Source organism: Aspergillus tubingensis (assembly GCF_013340325.1).
Source record: "Aspergillus tubingensis WU-2223L DNA, scaffold_11, whole genome shotgun sequence".
NCBI lineage: Eukaryota > Fungi > Ascomycota > Eurotiomycetes > Eurotiales > Aspergillaceae > Aspergillus > Aspergillus tubingensis.
Window position 1 is genome coordinate 1,242,694 of NW_023336285.1, and position 12,818 is coordinate 1,255,511.

General features: G+C 48.3%; 4 protein-coding genes across 4 annotated transcripts; 1 reads left to right on the plus strand and 3 right to left on the minus strand.

The window, feature by feature from the left end:
* Positions 1-1,071: 1,071 nt before the first annotated feature.
* tif35 (translation initiation factor eIF3 core subunit g) lies at positions 1,072-2,539 on the minus strand (the record flags this gene model as incomplete). The annotated part of the gene is made up of 4 exons (XM_035504861.1): positions 1,072-1,124; positions 1,259-1,430; positions 1,786-2,410; positions 2,523-2,539. The coding sequence occupies 4 exons, from the start codon at positions 2,537-2,539 to the stop codon at positions 1,072-1,074; spliced, it is 867 nt and encodes a 288-aa protein (XP_035360754.1).
* Positions 2,540-2,999: 460 nt separating this feature from the next.
* AtWU_09756 (Hsp70 family protein) lies at positions 3,000-4,978 on the minus strand (the record flags this gene model as incomplete). The annotated part of the gene is made up of 5 exons (XM_035504862.1): positions 3,000-3,199; positions 3,261-3,408; positions 3,461-3,521; positions 3,600-4,837; positions 4,889-4,978. The coding sequence occupies 5 exons, from the start codon at positions 4,976-4,978 to the stop codon at positions 3,000-3,002; spliced, it is 1,737 nt and encodes a 578-aa protein (XP_035360755.1).
* A 457-nt stretch (positions 4,979-5,435) lies between these two features.
* On the plus strand, positions 5,436-6,751 carry AtWU_09757 (similar to An16g05280; the record flags this gene model as incomplete). Its single annotated transcript, XM_035504863.1, has 2 exons — positions 5,436-6,132; positions 6,189-6,751. The coding sequence occupies 2 exons, from the start codon at positions 5,436-5,438 to the stop codon at positions 6,749-6,751; spliced, it is 1,260 nt and encodes a 419-aa protein (XP_035360756.1).
* A 469-nt stretch (positions 6,752-7,220) lies between these two features.
* AtWU_09758 (cytosine permease) lies at positions 7,221-8,906 on the minus strand (the record flags this gene model as incomplete). Its single annotated transcript, XM_035504864.1, has 3 exons — positions 7,221-8,308; positions 8,367-8,583; positions 8,679-8,906. The coding sequence occupies 3 exons, from the start codon at positions 8,904-8,906 to the stop codon at positions 7,221-7,223; spliced, it is 1,533 nt and encodes a 510-aa protein (XP_035360757.1).
* Between the last annotated feature and the right edge of the window lie 3,912 nt (positions 8,907-12,818).

The window sequence follows — 12,818 nt, forward strand, 5'->3', positions numbered from 1 at the left end:
ACAGCTAGCAGTTGACCCCCGGACCATCTACAGACTGCCCATGATCTTGGCTCGTTGGTCCGCACTCTGTAGACCCATGGTCGTTATTCACCATGCAGCTCGTCTCTGCAAAGCCTGATCAGTACAGTCAATGCTGCCTTGTCACGTCCCGAGTGGCTCAAGTCTAGGCCTTTCTGACACATGCCGCCAAATCATAGAAGCTTGTCAGCTAATACGCATTGAGTCATCATAGCAAGGATCTAATAACCAACTACCCGATACATACCAAGCAGGAGGCTCTTCAATGTCTACCCTCTGATTGAGATGTAGACCCCAGCCAGGCTGTCGATACTTGACGGACGATGATACGGGAGCATTACCCCAATAACCAATAAAACCAGTTCCTCCCCGTCCTAGAACCTGGACAGTACTACTACTTAGGTTCCCAAGTAAGCAGGACCGAACCTTTTTACTTAATTACTCTATTACACTCTATGTAGTGTGACTCCAACGAACAAATTGAAATACTTTTGTTTTCGGGTTTGAACCTTCTCCCTCGATCTAAGAATACTTCCACCCGCGATCGATCAATGCACGGAAAAGTAAAAAAGAAAAAGAGGAGCATGCAAACAAGCAAGTAAGCTTGCCTTGCCTTGCCTTGCCTTGCAACTCAGCATGACAAATAGACACATTGAACCGGAAGAGAGTAGTGCGCGAATAAGGAAAAGAAAGACCAGACCACGCTGCTTTTCTCTGTATCAAATCGACCTCAAAAAAGCAAAGAGAAGACGACACACACACACTCACACACGCACGACACATTGGGATGCCTTTTGTTCTTCAGTAATCATCATTATCGATCGGATCATACAATACAAAGAAAAGTAGTCAATAGATGAGAGATGAAGATCTTCTTCAGCCATGGAAAGTGTGGATGGATGGAGAAACCCGCCTGCCTGACGAAAAGAGACCCAAGGGTGTCATGTCATGATACGTACGGAAAAAACCAAAAAGCAAGAGAAGAAGTTAATAAGGAGGAGAATAAAGTGTGGGAAGAGAAAAAATGGGAATTGGAAATTTGGAGGAGAAAATCTAAGTGGCACGCTTGGCGAATTCGACGCGCAGGATAAGGTGACGGTAACCGACTAGATGAAGAGGAAATATTAGTTGCGATTCCGATAACTTGCTTTGTTGCTGACATTGCAACGATGGCAATGGAAAAAACAAATATGACGCAGGAAAAAAAAAAGGAAATGAATGAAGTGGAGGAATAACTTACAGCCATCCATCTTGTCGCAAGCACGTGCAGCATCGTCCCGATCCGCAAAGCTGATGAAAGCGAAGCCCTTGGCTCTCTGGGTTTCTCTGTCTCTGGCAAGGAAAACTCTGGTGACACGACCGAAGCGTTCGAACAGATCCCGCAGTTCTCCTTCCTCTGCCAACTCGCTCACCTGTTTGGGTTTGTTGTCAGTCAGTGATGTGTCCGTGGGAATCCAAATGCAATAGAAGCAAGGAAAGTAGAGGAAGCCGATTGCTGTTCTCATGACATCCATGTGTCTGCCCGAAAGGGCTGCTTCCTCTTTCTCTCTTTCCCTCTCTCAAAACAACACCAATAGGAGTGTTTAGAGGGGAAAGAGAGGGCAGAGCAGGCAAGGAAAAGGAGAGAGAGAAGAACAGAAGGAGGAAAACTAGCATCCCCTGTCCCCTCCCCCCCTCCCCCCCCTCCCCCTCCGGGGAGACCAGCAAATAGCAAAACAGTGTCCAGTAAAACCAGAGACAAGGGTGAGGTAATTGGGGAAAACTCACGTTCGTAACTCTCAGAGTCGCCAAATCATCCTTCTCATACTTGCCAGCCATTCTCTCTCCGCCACCAGCAGCACCCTTCCGCAGATGAGGGGGCACGTAGCTAGAAGTACCAGCACCCAGAGCGCCAGCAGCCGGAGAATCCTCAGCACCACCCTCACCACCAGCAGAGGGCTCGTCGACAGGAGCCATAGTATCCTTGAAGGGACAACGAGCAGTAAAGTGCTCGCCACTGCAAATACGACACTTGACCTTCTTGTCCTTCAGCTGATCCTTCATACTGCCCTTCTCGCCACCATTCTTCTCCGCCTCGGCCGCCTGAACCTTCCAGTTGACGCTGGGCCGGAAAGCAATGTTCTCACCCACGGAGGTCGTATCGAAGGAAGGTCCGGGCGCGTTGCCCTTCTCCAGACCGAACTTGGCCCAGGACCTCCGCTCCGCGACCTGAGGGTTGACATGTTCGCGAACAACGGTCGTTTTGATCCGGCGGGTCACCTTCACCTTCTTGCCTTCGTCGTTGAATCGGTAGGAGACGATCGTCTTCGTGCCATCTTTGTTGGTCGTGATTTGCTGCGGGGGGAGAGCGGACGGGTCGTCGAACTCCTCGTCGTCGGCCCAGTCGGCGCGGCTGGAAAGTGGAAAAACAGTCCTGGTCAGATTTTCTTTCTTTTCGTTGTCTTCTTTTTTTTGTCGCTTCTTGACCCTAGATTTTCGGGGGTTGGGGGGGAGTTTCCGCTTACTTTCCAAGCTTCGACATTGTGTGTGTGATGGGGGGGTTGATGATGTCGCCGATTGTTGCTGAATTTCTGGATTTCAGCGAAAGATGCAAGATCCGTTGTGGATTTGTTCGGCGCGGCAAATGCCTTGTGGCGCATGTTAAGTGTGGCTGGTGCTTCGGTGCCTGGGTCACGTGATAGATAGGGTGATGGCTACGGTTGGTATGCATGCACCGAACATCTTTCTACTATAAGACGGTTTTTTAATTTTATTTTCTTTTCTTTAGATTTAGATGCATATTAGACGGCCTATTAAATGAAGATCTGCCTCAATGCTATCACGTTTCCCACTGCCAGAACAAATCAAGATGACAACGCCCAGACGCATGTTAACCCTTCCCCTTTCCGCCTTGCTTGTAAATACCATGGCCGACGAGTGGCTATCCTGGTCACTATGATTGTTCAGACCAGATCCAATCCAAATGTTTAGAAGCTTCACGTTTAGACGTAGTCCACTTTGACGCTTCCATAGTTGCGACCTTCATACCAGAGTGTGTAGACACAGTGAGCGGAATAATACACCGCGTGGATTTCGTATTGGACGACGTAGTATAGCTCATTGTCTGCACCGCGTTCAATTGGGATGCGTTCCTTTTCAATGACACCGAGACTTGGGTTCAATGTGGCATGTTGCTTCACGCCTAAGAATAGCATAGTCAATAATCCGTAATCAACCATTTTCAGCTGTGCGAGAGGACTCACGGCGATTGAAATACAAAGGTGGCTTTTCACCTATAGCAGTATTCACTTTGTATAGGCTGACCCTAATTGAGTCGAAAGCGCCATCTTTGACCCGTCTACGTTTGATCCATGTTGTTTTGATGGCCTTCGCTTCTTCCATGTCATCCCCCTGAATAGTACGTCGTTAGCGTTTATATATTGACTTGAGAATCATTCCATACCTTGCGAACAAACCATCTCATAACATCAATATAATACTCACCATAAAAGTAACTCCAGTATCTAGATGCGATGGTCTTCAGTTAGCCCCAAGATTGTAAGAGTTGACCCGATCGCACAAGGAGGATTGTTGCTACTTACTTCTTCTTCTCATCATGCACCCCATGAATGAATTCGGTCTGGTACGTTGTCCCATAATTTTCCCTGGCCTTGCGGGATTCTATGAAAGTCTTTGCCGTTGTGTCGGAAATATCCCCAAGAGTCTTTGCCAACGCGCCCCTAACGACAGCAGTCCAGCCGTCGACTGGTGCTATCACTTGCACGCCTGGAGAGAAGCAGTCACGAAGATGTTTGCGAAGGTATGGACTCTGTCCAAACCCTCCAACCAACAAAACTGCTTTCACCTCTGCACGAGAAGTCTGGATTTGCTCACGGACAAGTTTCTCAATATCTCGTATAGTAGGTAAGAATAGTTTTTGCATCTCTTTTCCAGTAACGCGAATTCGGCCGCGACGGACCCCGAGTTCCGGGTCGTCTGCTATACCTGGCACAGGAAACATAAAGTCGTGATCAGTGCTTCCCTCGAATGTTCTTTTCACGACACTTTCAAAACGCTGCATTGCCTCGTCTAGCGTGTCCCTGCCCCATCCCGGGAGCTGGGAAAAGCGATCGTCCAGCAACTTTTCGAAGCTCCTATTGAGAAACGTGCTGCCACACATGGATCCAGTACCCGGAGCTTCTTCTCTTAGACGCAGATAGGGTTCAAGCCCAGTAATCATGAACGTAATAAGATCTACTGTGCCGCCACCCGCATCACAGAGGACAAACGTATCTCCAATATCCGCCAAAGGGTGTCCAGGAGCACGTAGCGAATGTATGGCGGCAGCTTCAGGCTCAGATATAATGTGTATCGTAGACATGTCTCCAAAGCCCGCTTTTTCTGCGCACGAGAGCGTTGACATTTTCGCTTTATCTGGCCACATTGCTGGGACTGTGATAACAAATTCGAGGTTTGTACTGTCCACTGAGCTACCAAGTCTCAATTTCAAAATTTTAACTGCATGTTTACGTAGGGAACGAAGGTAGTCTGTAACGACCTTCTCAGGTGATGAAAAGCAGGGAATAGGCATTCGGCGGCAATCACTGTGTGTCGAAGACGGTCTTGATCCTTCCCCAAGATCAAGATCAGGAACAAGTTCGAGTTTGAACCACTGAATCCGTGGCGTTTCATCCAGGATTTGAAAGCCCCATAGACATTTCTTCTTCCCGTGCTGAGGATAATCATACCTGACTTCGCTGGGTACTTTTTCGCTGGTCAATCCACCACATGAGTCAGAGCCATATTGCGGCCATTCCGTGATTATGTGGTGATTATCAGGCTGGGAAAGGCATCAGTATATCTTCCAATAATGGAGTTGCGATCCACGCACGTTACTCATTTGAGCCCAGGCTATCCCAGAGTAGGTGGTGCCAAAGTCCACCGCAATGACTATGGTCCTTTTACTGGAAGAACTGGCCATGTCTCTTGTGTTCTTCTGTTTGCCGCTTTTATAATCGTTGCAAGGAACCTGATGCTTATGATAGGAGAGCCTCAACTTCAGTAAGCCGATCCAATAGCACTTGTCTGTGAGACACCTCTGTGTGGAAGTATCGTAAGGTAAGTATAAATGATCAGCGATCTCTCAAGGGAGGAATCCGTCATGTAACTCTCGCTTATGCCTCACTCGGTGAACACAGGAAAAGGAAACCTTTTGTAGTGAATGGCTGAGTGCACGTGTCCTGATCTGAGTATTTCTCTTGAATATTCTTCGCGGTCAGTATCCTCATCAAGCAGTCTTCATCTGGTATTCCCTGTTCAGTGGGAATTTCAGAGTAGGTGAGAAACTTACTTCACCTTCTTGCTTTGCCTTTCTTCTCTTTCGATCGATTTAAGCACCAAGCCAATATTGGCCTGAAATTAGAAAAAACGGGACAGAAATGGACGAACAAGGAATCGTTAGTGTCAAGGAAGAGGAAAAGTCTCTCCTTCGCCCTTGCAACTTTGCCCAAGAAAACGGAAACCGCATAGCGCGCGATAGATTAGCGGATGCTGCTCGAACCCCCGACAATAGAATCACGGAATCTGAAAATGAAGTTGGTTTGGAGCAATCATACAGCCATGTGGTCAAACTATCAAAATTGCTGCACCATGAGATATCCAAACTTGGGCGTATCTCTGGAGAGAATCAACACGTTATAAGATCAGTGCAGGAGAAGATTGCCCAATTGAAGAAGCATAACCAAATTTTGGAGGAACAGTTACAAGACTGTCAGGCACGAATACTCAGATCATCTCCTGTGGCTGTCTTGAGTGATGCTACTGTCTTGGCAGATTTCAGTAGGATTCGCGAGACCCTTTCTAACTGGGTTGAGGAGTTGCCTGAAATTTGTGAAGACTTTGCCGATCACTTGTTTGCCGCATTCAGCGAACTTTCTCTTGATTCTCATGTATCCAAAGATACGAATAGCTATCCACAAGGGCCTCTTGCAGTGCAGTCTGAACTTCTGATGCACCTGGTTTTCTGTCGTCTTTCAAAGGGGCTCTTTGAGGTCTTAGTCCCGGGAATATCTCCATCAGATAACGATCTCTTGGATGGCCTTCGTGAGGGGCTGTTGTCGCTACAGTCCAAGAACAGTAGGTGTTGCGAATAGTAGCATCAGACTCGTTTTCACATCTGCTAACTTTGTTAGACTTCGAGAATGTGAGTGGTGGGGGTTCGAACATGATAGAGGCCTATGTTGCATCCCAAAAATACCAGAAGGGTGTCGACAACGAATGCTTCGAGATAATCGCTGATTTGGACGACTTTTTTTGGTGGATCGACTTTGAGTGCGACGTTAATTGGGACAGCAAAATGGCAACACTATCTACAAATATTCTGGAACCGGCCGTCAGTCTCGCAACGAAGATGAGCTGTTCACCCGCGCAATACATGTGGAATTGGTATGGCGAGGCATACTTCCCTCAACGAGTCGTACGCAAGTACCACCTGAAACATTTTACCGTGCAAGACGCCCGCACTCATAATAGAGTATCCCTGGCAAATCTTGCGCTTTTGGACGATGAAACCCCACTTGGCGAGCTCTTGGTGATAATTTTCCCTGCATTGTTCCGACGGGGAACTCACGGGAGTAGGGATGTCCAAATTGAGAAGGCTGTTGTCCTCATCCGTGCGAGAGATGATTTGCCGATACTAAAGAGGTCAGAAGACAGACCAAGCATGGATCCGCACGTTGTTGTCCAGGTTCCTTGAGGATTATGCACTGGGACGGTGGAACAGAGGTTCTGTACTGAAAATGAGGCAAGAGGGCAAATTGCATCAATTGCGATGGAGGGAACAACCGTAAGGCTACGCTAGGGTAGTACAGCACTCGGCGTGAAATCACGAGACCTTATATTTCATAAATTACCAAATAAATCACCATGTTTCTCAGACACTTCTGCATATTTCATTCATCTCCGGCACATCTGCACGGAATGGTATATTAGAATCAATGATTACATCTATATACATAAAAGTCCAGCCAACATCATGAAAAGCAGCCAGACAGGTTCCGTACCACGGAACCGACATCATCACATCCATCGTCGATTCCCAAAGGAGACATACATAACAACCAAGCTCAACCCATAAATCTGTATCCCAAGTACAAGCCCTTGTTTTTAACTAACAAGAAAAAGAAGAGGTAGAAAAATCGACATGAAGAAAGAAAGAAACGCGTTTACCGACCCAGCATTTTCAGCTCAATGGGTCTCAGAACGGAATGCACGACGAAAGAAAAGAGGAGAGCCAACTCGAAACCGACATCACCATTACCAGCATGCTTGGCGATGGGACCTGTGTACCATGTCTCACTCATACCAGTAACCATACCCGCGACACCGAAAGCAAAGGAGATACAAGCGGCAATACCATAGGGCAGCTTGTTCGGCTTGTCATATGTCTCGGGGCGGTATCCGGAGAAGCCACGGCGAACGATGTGGTCGGCAAGAGCGACACCGGAGTAAATGGCCAGCCAGTAGGCGATGAAGTCCATCAGGTTCTCCAGGACTTCTTCGAAGTGAGAGTAACCGGGAATGGCGACGGCGATGGAGACACCGGAGGCGAGAAGGACCCAGATGAAACGGGGAACGCGCTGGGAGTAGCGACTCAGGACCTGGAGAGTCAAGGAAACAGAGTAGATGTTGGGGCAGTTGTTGGCGATGATGGACAAAGACAGGATCACCAGACAGAACTTGCCGAAGCCACCAACGGGATCAAGAACAGCGCCCAGCAGACCTCCATTTCCAGACTGGCTGTAACCAAGGGCGTATTTGTTGTCTCCGCCGTTGATGGAAGTGGCGGTCATAACGGCAATACCCAGGAACTGGGTGAAGAGAAGAGGGGGAATCAGGCCTCCCCAGGCGGCGAAGAAGATCTTGCGGCGGCTGCGGTCCGCGGGCTGGTAGACGGTGTAATCGGCGGCGTAACTGGTCCAGCCAGTGGCGAAACCATAGACAGTCGCACCGTAAGACAGGCAAGAGCCGAGCTCAGAGGTTCCAGTTCCCATGGGGAGGTTCCTGAAATCACCGGAGTGGGCGAACAATCCGAACACGATCATGAAGACAATGAAGGTCGGGATCCAGCTGTAGTACTCGTACAAGTGGACGACCTTGTATCCAGCGAAGGTGACGAAGAGGGTGCAGATGGCGATGATCAAGATGCCTGCAAATCCAGGAACGTCGGAGTTCACCGCATTGAGAAGCTGAGCGCCGACGATGGAGTTGGCGGCGGACCAGCCCAAACAGGAGAGAACGTTCAGGAGGGCAACTATAGCAGAGGGTATAAGCATATGATGGTGGCAGACAGACTGTCACAGGAAACTTACTGATCTTAGTAGGCCAATAACCAAACCAGAACCGGGAGAGCACCATCTGGCGCAGACCAAAGGCGGGACCAAAGCAGGAGAACCAGCAGACAGTCAAGACACCCAGCAGGTTGAAGAAGAAGCAGACGAGGATGGCATCGACGAAGCCGAGAGCGAAGGTGGAGTAACCAAGCACGCCGATAGCGAAAGAACTGCTCACCATGTTGGCCGCCAGCCACTGCGACGGGTCAGTTTGGGAGGGCGGTCTTGGAGCAGCCGACAATAGAGCCGACGAAGACGAAAGCACAAGGCAAACAAGAGTTAAGAACACACCATGCTGCTGATATTGAAGTACGACGTGTCAGTCCGTTCATTGTCCGGGACACGTTCGACACCTCGCTGCTCAATATTGAGCTTTCCCGCCAACCGTTGCAGCTTTGCGTACAGCGAATTGCCGTACATGAAACTCTCCCCAGGGACAGCGCCATCGCTGCTGTCATCCATGGGCGTTTTGCCCACCTGGGGGGCTTTTTCGAGATCGGACTCGACTCCTCCGAACATGGTGTTGGAATGGAAAAAGGTACGCGTATATCTCAACGGCGCAAGGTTTGAAAATGTGCTGACGTTGGGAAGATAACCCTCGGTCAGGAATCAAGTAGACTTGATAAGAAGTCTTTTTTTGGAACTCTTGAATACGAGAGCTGTAAAGCTCAGGTACCAAGTATAGTTCAAGGGGGAAGGGGAAGGGAAGGGAAAGGAGGAGACGAAAACCACATCTTTCTTTTTTCTTTCTTTCTTTCTCTGCAAGAGAGCGTGGGAGAAGAGCTCCTAATATGTGTTCGGAGGCAACGAGAATTTCTTCTCACACCCACCGTGACGAGGCCCACCCCACGAGATCCGAACGAGTATCAGGCACGATGATTGATCGCTTCTGCACGACGGAGAAACGCCGCCGCGACCGCGTAACAGCTTCCCATGGGCTCAGCTCCTGTCGCGTGTTCCGGCGGAGGTCCCAGCCCTGGCCTGGTCCGCCTTTCTTGTTTCGAGAAAAAACTCTCACGTTTACTTTTTTCTTACAGGCCCCACCGCCGCCAACTTGTCTTAGCTTAGCCCTAGTGCGCACAAGCTTATGTTGCCACCAATTATATGCAGCATGGCCCCATCTTCATCATTGTCATTGGAGGATACGAGGCTGGGCACATGGTTAAGCACCACATAGATCGCAGAAATTATCAGCAGTCTGCCTCTGGTTGGACATTTTTGTCTACCAGGACCGAGTGGGTCCGGTGGCGAAGGAACCCACGCTGATAAGGTCTCGCCTGGTGATAGGCACACCTGCGCCCGTAACCCTGAGAGATTTGATAATGATAACACTTCAGGTTCGTTAGGTATTTCGGTTTGTACGGCTTACCGCGATGCCTGCAGCTGGTCCCCCCAAGGCTGACCATCTCTGTCAGGCCCGATAGCCACCTATCTCATGGTGTTGATTATCATCACCCCGGACTGTCAATTAGAATGCTAGGGGGTGTTGATATCATTCCTGCAGTCGGTCAACGCCGAAGGGCGCAGGAACTCTATCGTTGTCCTGCTTACTGCATGTAGACTTGCCACCGTTGCCTCATCGCACAGTTTTATTCTCCGTAGTGTAGTCATGGGGCCACAGGAACTGGCTGATCAACGCAATAATTATGCCACGATCGCCAGCTCGAAAGGAAGAAGTCAACTATTAGCCTGAGGCATTCAAATTCAGAAACATCATCATAATCAACAATGACAGAAGCAGCTATCTTTCCCCAGACTTTGCTGATACCCCGCGTCATCGGAAACCTACGAAGAATTGTGCTTCGGGCTGACAGGGAAGCGGTGATCGCCGCCTCTAATCGCTATCACAAAGTTTTGCCATGTGCAGCCCGTCCGCGAAGCTTCAGCTAAGCATATCTGCGCCGAGCGATATCGACTTGGCAGGCAGACATGTGAAGTTGGATGCTGTTGATTGGGATGAGGACATGATTTCACAGCTGGCTATGCATAGGCCTTGATTGGACGCCATGCAGCCCAGATAAGGGCCTCCTTGTCCATATCTCTGGGATGCAATAGTTGCATGATACGAACCCCTTAGCGCGGGAGCCCCTAAATTACTGCCAGCTCATAGCAGCATCAACCCCGGAATGTCTGCCTGTTCTGGCCACAGCTATCGTCAAAATGAGCGATAGTTCTAGGTCAAGTCTGGAGTATGGAGTGTTTCTATCCTCCACCTAGCACCTGACACCTATCTTCATGGAATACTACACACATTCTAGAACAAAGATAGCATCTCAGGCCGCTTGTCTGATACCAGCCGAACTGGACAGTCCATCGTTATCAGGGCCCTTCTTCCCCTTCCCGCCTAATCAATTAACTTCCGCCGTCTCCCTCTTTTCCCGTTTAGCAGCTAATTAAACCCGCCAGTGCCCTGGAAATGCAACCCTGCATTAAATCTTTACCCTTTCCTGTTGCCTAGCCCAATCCTTCTTTCTTTATTTCTCCTCTTCATCTCATATACCATAACCATCCAGTGTACTCACAGCAGAGACACTGCAACACCCAACCAAGCCGTGACGCTTCCAACTGTAATCTATCTACATACCCTACTCAGACGACCCTCAGTGGAACCTCCACCCTGCCGCTCCACAACTGCAATCCGCACCAACGACCCACCGAGGAAACTTTCGGGATCTGAAGGGTGACTCCAACAGTAACTTTCGGGAAAGTAACCTAGAAGAAAAAATTGGAAAGACGTTTTCCCGTCGTCGCGTGCTTGAAGTAGACAATACCAAAGTAGGCATGTACCTGCGTGCCCAGCCACCAACGCAGACAATCGCATTCAGCCCCTCTCTATCAAGCTGAGACACGGAAGCGTCTTTTTTCACTCATTGACATTGAGATACCTACATTAAGATTTATCTATACATAACTGCACATAATCCCCTAACCCAAGATAATTGAATATTAATTTTCATCAATCCATTATACCCAAATTCATAAAAGAACACACAAAAAAGAACGGTACCGAACGCGTCTCCCAACCCCGAACGACCTTCCTAACCTACGCGTCGGATAACCCGTTCTAGTGTCCTCGATAGAAAAAAAAATTTTCATTTTCCCTTCCATACTATCTAACCACTAATCAATGAATGAAAGAATGGATGGATGGGACGGTTCGACCCGCCAATCCCAACGCAGTCTCACCAGTCCCGATTCAGCTCTAACTTACTACTTACTATCGGGTCGGTTTCCCGAGTCTGCCGAGCATTACCATTTTATGTCTACCGTGGGTTTTATATGCTTCGTAGGATAGTGTGCCAAGGACCAGCCAACCAAATAGCCAACCAATTATTCAATTAGTTATTAGACTGTAGACAGTTACTAAGCGGGGGTTTTTGCCGAGCCGAAGCCATATTCTTCCATTCTTCTTTTCTTTCGTTCTTTCGTTCTGAAATGGGCTAGATTGTAGTTCGCTATTGAGGATTAGTGAGTCACATTTTGGTTTCTACACGAACTCCGCGGTAAAGATCGATTCAGATTGGATAGAGTTGTCTTTGAGGCTTTTTCTTTTCCCGCCCGTCAATATCTTCCTAATATTCCACTATCCTCTGGGGCAGTTGGAGATACGTACTAACTACAAAATACCTAGACTCCTTCTGGATAAGAATATGCAGGTACAGACATGCCTCACTAGCTAACTACTTAAACACTAGCTTACTTGCTAGATAGTTATATACGGAGTAATAGCTCGAATACGGGTGCCTGTTTGACTGAGTGACTTGTGACTGTGGCACTAGACTGTTTGTAGGTAAAATGTTGTGGCTATTCGCCTTAGAACGCTGGGGCGTTGAAAATGTGGGTTCGGAGACTGGTTAGCTCACTTAGGTGAGGCGCCAAGGGAGAGGGATGACGTGGGTTTTCAGTTGTGCAAGATGTTGGGAAGTTGGAGGTTACTTCTTTGTAGTAGGTTATTGTCATGTAGGATGCGCATTTTGGAAGTAGTAGTACCTAGTGGGTGCTTACTTAGTAGTATTGTGAAGGTTCAATTGCTTCCAATGTTCAGATCATTGCGTTGTGCTGCTGCTGCTGCTGCTGCTGCTAGATGAATATATATTTAGCATCGGCTTCGGCATCTTTCCGTGATCTGCGGTAAATGATATGCCTATCATGATGGGAATGGTAGCTATCACTCCGTACTAGGTGAGTGATTGTGCACATATTAGTAACGGAGGCAAATGAAAAGTGTGTCATTATGTAGATGAATGTCAGAAATCAGCCATTGGTGATTAGATTGACATGGATCAAGTATAAGCTTAAATGTCGATATGCATACCCACGGGGTGATGATTGATACCATGCTCATCAGAACACCAACATTCTGGTTAATCATTAAGAGTATTCTCACATCATATGCCTACAATACATACCCTGGAAACATTAACAAGCCCA